Genomic DNA, 8048 nt, shown 5'->3' with positions numbered 1-8048 from the left:
ACTGAACTGAGGAAGAGTGAAGACACAGAGACCAGACAGGAGGCCTCTATAATATTCAAGATGATTGTCAATAAAGGTCTAAATTAGGATGGTGACCATTTGTACACATAACACACGTGGGTGATGATCGTGTGCAAAAAGCGGTTTAAATACAATTGTCAAGAAGGCGACGCAATCACATAGATTAAGGTACAAATGCCTGAGAATCACTTGCATTTCAAAATAATAATAAAAGTCTTAGAGGGAGGCTCAGCACCTTGGTGTTGAGGACACTGGGGCCATAGTAGAAGTAGAACATAGGAGTCACACTTGCAGTGCACACTGGCCACAAGCAGCTGCAAAACTCCTGAGCCACAGGCAGAAGTAATTGGGAAATGTTTAACTAAAGAAATGAAATACAGCACAACGTAGATGATATTAATGTGTGGTTTTCTAAGTCCATATGTAACCTGTAGGCATCCATTTCCATTTGAGTTTGACACTGCTGGAGTGGAGCATTTAAAACCAAAAAGACATATGGACAAGGATATGATAAAAAGAGAACAAGCAATGATTTTAGTTTGTGCAGGAAGAGGGAATCTATGTGCTGAACAAGCCATAGGACCACCACTATAGAGCTGGAAGACCTTCTAGTTCTACCTCCTCATTTCATAAATGAGGACATGGATCCCCAGAGGATAAGAGACTTACCCAAGGTCATGCAGATGCAGCAGAACTAAGATTCAAATCTAGAGTTCTTTCTGCTGCAGTGAGATCATAGCTCATTTTTAAGGTCAAGTAAGTGAGAAGGGTCAGCAAGTGACTGGATTTGGGAAGCAAGAGAGATGAAGGCATCCAACATGCCAATGATGCCCTGAGCCTGGAGGACTGTAAGAGCAGGACAGGATCATCAGGAAGGAGGAGGGTGGCTACTGGAACAGGCTAAGGCAATACAAGTCTCAGCTGTACCTCTAGCTGGCAGAGCTCGGACTCATCCTGATTTTGTGGAGGGTCCTGTGAAGAGCACCTTGGACCTCCTTATTCCTCAGGCAGTAGATGACTGGGTTACACATGGGTGTGAGCACTGTGTAGATGACAGATAGCAGTTTGCTGAGGTCCATGTTTTCCATGCGCTTGGGCCGGGCATAGATGAAGATGGCAGCTGAGTAGAAGATGCCCACTACAATGAGGTGAGAAGCACAGGTAGAGAAGGCCTTGAGTCGAGCAGCAGCCGAGGGCATACGCACCACAGCAGCCCCAATGGCCACATAAGAGACCAGAGCAACCATCAGGGAACCATAGAAGATGACAATGGCAGAGATGAAGTCAACCAGCTCAGTTAGTGCTACATGGGTACAGGAGAGATTGAGCAGAGGGGAGACATCACAAAAGAAGTGATTGAGGACATTGGGGCCACAATATGAAAGCCCAGAAATGAAAACTGTCTTAATCACAGAGACACTAAGGCTGCCCATCCATGAGGCCATGGCCAGCATGAAGCAGACCTGAGGCCTCATGAGTATTGGATAGTGGAGTGGACGACAGATGGCCACGTAGCGGTCATAGGCCATGGAGGCCAGGAGTGTACACTCGGCACAGATAAGTGTGATGAAGAAGAAGAGCTGAGTCATGCAGGACGTGAAGGGGACGTGGCACGGCCCTGACCAGAGCCCGAGCAGCAGGGTGGGCACCGTGACTGAGACATAACACATCTCCAGGCAGCTCAGGTTCCCCAGGAAGAAGTACATGGGCTTGTGGAGCTCTGTGTGGCTCCAGATGAGCAGAACTATGATCGTGTTCTCCAAGACAGTCAGCAGGTAGAGGGTCAGGAACACAGCAAAGAGGACACCACGGAGGCCTGGCCTCGTCGACAAGCCCAGCAGGATGAACTCCTGGACCCGGGTCCTGTTGGCCTCCTCCCAATGGTTTTCAGGCTAGGGACAAAGAGCAAAGTCCTCATGGCATTACATATCATCACAATGCAAGTGGAGTGATTTGGAGGAAGATTGCACAGCAATTAATCAACCTGGCAGCAAGCTTTTAAGTGCTTTCTGTGCATCAGGAGCTATAGGGACTAGAAAGAAAAAGTAAAACTCTTTCCCTGCCCTCAAGGAGATTGCATTTAATGGGACAGGTCACATGTCCATGAACAAGAACATTCAAAATACTTACAAAGGGGATGACTCTATTTGCATGTAGGGAAGATTGGAAAGGGGGGTGCCTTGTGCTGAAAATAGTGTGTGAGTTAAATCTTCATAAAAGCCAGGGCTTTAAAGAGTCAGAGATGAGGAGGTAGGATATCCCAAACATGGCAGACAAACAGTTCAATGGCACAGACTTGGGAAATGGGCCATTGTGTGAGATGAATGGAAAGTATAATAATGTGACTGAACCATCAAGTACATTGGGGTAGAATAAGATGACTAGAAAGATATGGTCAGTTGGGGAAGAGCTTTACATGCTTAACATGACGTTGTATCGTAACCAAGCAGTAACGGGGAACCTCTGGAGTTTCCTGAATAGGGAAAAGAATATACATTTTAGTTGTTACAAAACTAGCCATAGCTACAATTCTATTGTAGCTCTTAGGCTGACAAAACATTTTATTTACAACTTACTTCCAGGGTTGGTAGTACAGATATGCTTGTTTCCATTTTTCTGGGAGGGAAATTGGAGCTTAAAATCAACCAGTTTTGCAATTTTGAAATACCATAGACAGGATGTTAACCCAAGTCTTAAGAATCTGAATCCAGTGCCCTTTATATTATCGTAACAATAGATTATGTGCAACATTAATATTATATGCTTTTATATTATATAATACTTCCTTCTAAGTAATAATACACAACATATTATTATTATTGTTAGATGATAATGATAATTCACACTCGTATGGCACTATGGAAGGACTGAGTGAGTTTGCAGGAGGGTGACCAAAAAGGGAGCAGTAATAGAAATCTGGGAGTCTGTGACCACAACATTTCTCAACCTTGACCTCTTCTCTTGTGGTCTCAGATGGCAAGTGTTTGAAAGAGCTGGTGATATTTACCTAGAGAAGAGGCTTGGGGTGGAGGGTGGGTGCAGTGCATGATACCTCCCTTCAAATATCTGAAGGGCTGTCACATAGGAGAGGATCAGACAGCTGGGTGGCACAGGACAAAGACTACTAAATCAGGAAGACATGAGTTCAAACTCTACCACAGAACCTCACTAGACCTGTGAACCTGAGCAAGTCACTTAAATTTGACCTTAGTTCACCTGCCTCCCATGACTGTTATGAGGAAAAATTAAGTAACATTTACTAAGTGCTTTGCAAGACCTAAAGCATTAAATCAAAATGTCATCTACATTATGATTATTAGCATGAGTTATATTCAGTTATGGAAACCAGATAGTATCATGGTATCAATAGACAGGGTTCATAGGCAAATTTTAGCAGAAGAAGAATGGTCTATGGAAGGAGAGAGTTCTCCATCATTAGACACCTTAAAGAAGAGGTTTAATGAGTATTTGTTGACCAGATTGAAGAGTGAATTCCAGCTTTTGGCAATGGTTCACAAGATGTTCTGATTCTCTTACTTTGGATATAATCCTCCCTTTCCTCAGGTTGGGGAATCACAGAATCTCAGGGTAGTAAGGAACCTCAGGATTTACATAGTCCAAACCATACCTGAGTAAGAATCCCCTCTGAGAAATCCCTGACCAATGGCTAAACAGCGTTTGTAGGATGATGACATCGTAGAATGCTAGGTTCTGAGCTGGAAGGGACCTTAAATGTCATCTGACCCAAATTTTCATTTTACAGATAGAAACTCAGGTCTAGGACCGTGAGTAACTTGCCCCAAATCTCACAGGTGGCAAAGTAAAGACTCGAGCCCAGGTCACCAGTCTTCTACACAAGTCCTCTTTCAGCTGCACAGTGCTGTTTCCCTTTTCATTTGGATATTGAATGGTGCCAGAAGCAAAGGAGAACGGGCATTATCTCAAAGAAGAACTTCCCGTTTGTGAAGAGCTCTAACTGAGAACAAGTTTGCACCAGCATCTATTCTAATCTGTCTTACTCCCACTATTGCATATTGATCCCAGGCCAGCCATTTGGGAACATGCAGGGAAAGCCTAATGTCTGTCCCATAGGACAACCCTTCAAATGAACAAAGATGTCAATCCTGTGTCTTCTTAGTCTTCTCCTCTTCAATCAATAAATCAATAACCATTTATTAATCCCCTACTATGTTCCAGGTGTTATGCTAAATGCTGGAGACACACTAAACATCCCCAGTGCATTTTGATATATTCTCACAGCCAAAGTCTGGACACATTCGCTTTGTGGGCTTGCCATATCTCACAACTCAGGCTATGGATACTATTTAGCTTCAGGTCCATGACAATCATCCAATTTTTGTGTTTTACATGAAATGCCACATTTTCCCTCTCTTGGGTATGGGAAATTGATTTTTTAACCCAGGTCTGACTTTATGTATTTCCCTATCAAATTTCAATGCAGACAACACTTCTTCTACAACTTATGGTCTTGCAGAACTGTCCAGAGCAGTTGTGACCAGTCCAGGATGACACAGTCAGTAAATGTCAGAGGTTGAATATGAACCCAGGTTATCTTGACTCTGAGGTCAACTCTCAGAACATTGTAAATCTTTCTTGTTTATATTGACTGGAATTCCCCAGTCAGAGTTGAGGCAAGGACTGGTGTTATGAAATGGTCTTCATTAAAACCAGTATTATTGGAAAGAAATTTGGAATTATGCCCAAAGAGTTATTAAACTGCCTATACCCTTTGACCCAGCAATTCCACTATTAGGTCTGTTTCACAAGAGGATTAGGGACAATAGGGAAGAACTCTCTTTGTGGTGGTATGGAACAGGAAATTATGGGGGGAATGGCTAAACAAAGGGTAATATATGTTCTCGATGTAATATTACTCTATTGTAAGAAATGATGAGCTCAATGATTTTAGAAAAGCATGGAGATACCTCCACAACATAACGAAGAGAGAAATGAGAAGAACCAAGAGATTATATACAGTAACAGCAGGATTGTTTTAAGAACAATTTAACTAATGAAATCATTCGATTAAAAATACCCAAATTAACCTCTAAATCCTATGAAGGAAGATGCTGTTGGAATCCAGGAAGCATTACTGTTGTGGTGGAGAAAATGATGAGCTGGCTGATTTAGAAAAACATGGAAAGACTTAGACTTTATGGAGGGAAATGCTATCTACCTTCAGAGAAATGGATGATAGGAGGAAATAAGTAGAGTACAGTCTTACATATATGTATATGAGTGTATATAAATCTATATTTATAGATATATATGTAAATACATTCACACTTCTTTGCAACCTTCTTTAAGGTTGGGGGGAGGGAGAAAGTAAAGTAAAAAGTACACAGCAGAGAACAAAAGAAAACCAACAAGGAGGCAAAGAAAAACTAGACAGCTTTGAAAACAATATGTAGTATTTCTTACATAGGTTTTATTGAAATGTAAATTTAATTTTTATATTGAATCCTCTCTTATGGTCTTCTGTGTACATGGTGATGTTTTTTTTTCTACTTTCATCATTTTTTATTTAAGCATAAAATAAAAATTATAAAAAAAACTGTTTGAGCCAGTCTAGCCAAGTTAAACTTCACTTACATTAAGACAATATATTTTTTCCATTAGTTGCTATTATTGGCTAAGGTATTTGGGTGTACCTATGTGTGTATGTGTATTGTTGAGGAAAAAAACATCAAATTTATCTTGACTGAACCAAGAAGAAAACAGATTTCTCAAAGCTTGGCGTTGGGGAGGGGGGAGGGGATCTCAGAATTCATTTGCTCTGACTCCTTGAAGAAATCATCTGTAAAAGATGTGGTCATCCAAACTCTGCTCCTAGACCCTAGGGCCAGCACCCTATATTTTTGGACTGATCTCATGTCCCATTACAGCCATAAAATACTTTCCTTTACAGGATAATGAGCCAAAGAATGATCAGGGGCATGAGGCTTCCAAGAAAGGTAATTCCAATATCATGCCTTGAACACAGCAGGATCAGGTGTTTAATATGTTTTTGTTGAAAAACAATGATATAAGATTTTGGGGACATTGGATTGGAAATGGCAACTAGGCCAGAATGACAAAAGGTAAGCTTAGGAATAGGGAGATCTGATTACAATGCAAATGATCCTGTCGGGAGGTTTTCATTGCAGGGTCATTGAGGTTTCTAAGCCTCTCAGGAAAAATGCACACACACACACACACACACACACACACACACACACACACACACACACACATATACACACACATACTCATACATCTGAAGAATCCTGTGAAGTAACAAGTCCTGTGTACAAGACTTGGTTCTATTTACTATGTGTTAACTGTGCAACTTCTCCCCCCTTTTAAGCCTGTTCCCTCATCAAAATAACCCTAAGGTGACCCCACGCAGAGAGCTGGTGAAAGGAAAGTGCTTTGTAACCCACCCAAAAGACAATAGAAGGTCAGTGTTCATGCTGTTTCTCACTCCTTCCCATGTGTTTCCCTCTCCTTCTTCCGTCCTTTTCTTATCCTGATCTACCTTCCATGAGAAGCAATCATTCCCTCCCCTTCCAAGCTGGCTCAGCCACCTCTTCCTTCCCAGCTCCTTTCTGGGACTCACCTCATCCATGGAGTATTTCTGTGATCAGTCATGCAAGGATCAGTTATCCCAGGTCCTCCTGTGAGCCTTGTAGACTTTACTTTCCTCAGGTTGGTCCTATTCTCTCACTAAAAGAACAGAAAGATTCCTTAAGGTATCACACATGGACATCTCCACGGTCTCCACAGAAAATTCTTCCCATCCTTTTCAAAGTCATTAGTGAACTTGTTCCACAAACCTGGAGAAAGGATTTTCGTTTTCATCTTCCTCCTAAAGCATTAACTCTTCCCTCCTGGATACTGTCTCTTCCTGTGCCTTTCATGTCACTGAAATTTACTACATACATCATGCACTACATACATGACTACAATTAGTGTCATACATGACCACCCTTCTCAATCATTATCATGAATTCCTTTTCTTCCTCCTGCTCCTTAAATGTGAGTGTAAGAAAATTTCCCATCTGTGTCTGTGGTTTCTCTTTGTGCAATATAACCCCATTTGATCACTTGAATAAAGTATGGGATAACCATGTGTTTGGCTATTTTGTAGTGGGGCTTTTTCTTCACTTTAGAGCAGAGGATTATTGAACCCCCTTCCAACACGTAGACCACAGAATTCTTTTCTGGTCAGTCTTAGCTGTCTCCATCTAGCCTAATTACCCAATTTTCCTAGAGGACACATGACTGGTGTGGCAGTTAGATTGACCTAAGTTGAAGTACCCTAATCCACATCCACCCAGGACTAGTCACTTCACCTCAAGGAAGGCAACGATAAGACCGAGATGTATCACCAATTTGTAATAGTCAAAGTGCTTTCAACACATGCAGTATTCTTTATATTTATGAAGTCATAGATCTATGGCCACCCGCCCCCCTCAAAATATTCTTTGTAATGCTTCACTTGGGATTTTGAAGTTGTCCACTGAAACTAACTGCCTGGTCGCTCATACCCATCAGCAATTCAAAGGCAACACCACCCCATTGTCATCATCCTCTCTAAACTTACCTAGGCTTCCATATTACTTACAACATGACCCTTCTCCCAAGCTCACCACTTCAGTCTTTTTATGTGCCCTCTCCCTCTCTACCCAAGTCCAGTCAGCTGATAAATTATGTTGAGTCTATCTTTTCCATATTCTACAATTAGTTACATGTATTAGACTTGCTTTTAGGTCAGCCAGCTCCCAGTTCAGAGCTCTTTTGCCCATACTTCCCAATCACTCTACCTCTGGCTATCTTACCTGAGTGTGCTGAGTCACTGGCTTAAGCCTGAGTCTCTTTCGTCTCTCCTGGAGCATTTATAAGTATCCTGCCCCTAAGGGAACCCAGGATAACAGATGGTGGAGGCCTGAATGTACAACCAGTTGTGGCACCTCAAGAATTGAAGAGCAGGAGATGCCCAAAGATCTCCCAGATCAAGAGGTCCA

The 8048-nt window shown here is 41.9% G+C and overlaps 1 protein-coding gene across 1 annotated transcript; it reads right to left on the bottom strand.

Annotated features, from left to right (window-relative positions):
- Positions 1-950: 950 nt before the first annotated feature.
- LOC138166441 (olfactory receptor 6Z7-like) lies at positions 951-1913 on the bottom strand (the record flags this gene model as incomplete). The annotated part of the gene is made up of 1 exon (XM_069094927.1): positions 951-1913. A coding segment is annotated over one exon (963 nt), but the record flags the coding sequence as incomplete, so codon positions are not given.
- Between the last annotated feature and the right edge of the window lie 6135 nt (positions 1914-8048).

This window comes from Petaurus breviceps, unplaced genomic scaffold, assembly GCF_028583685.1.
Source record: "Petaurus breviceps papuanus isolate PSGF00001 unplaced genomic scaffold, PetGlider_PUasm1.0 223032, whole genome shotgun sequence".
Classification (NCBI taxonomy): Eukaryota; Metazoa; Chordata; class Mammalia; order Diprotodontia; family Petauridae; genus Petaurus; species Petaurus breviceps.
Note: the sequence above shows the minus strand (reverse complement) of the source record. Positions and strands in the feature narration are given on the sequence as shown.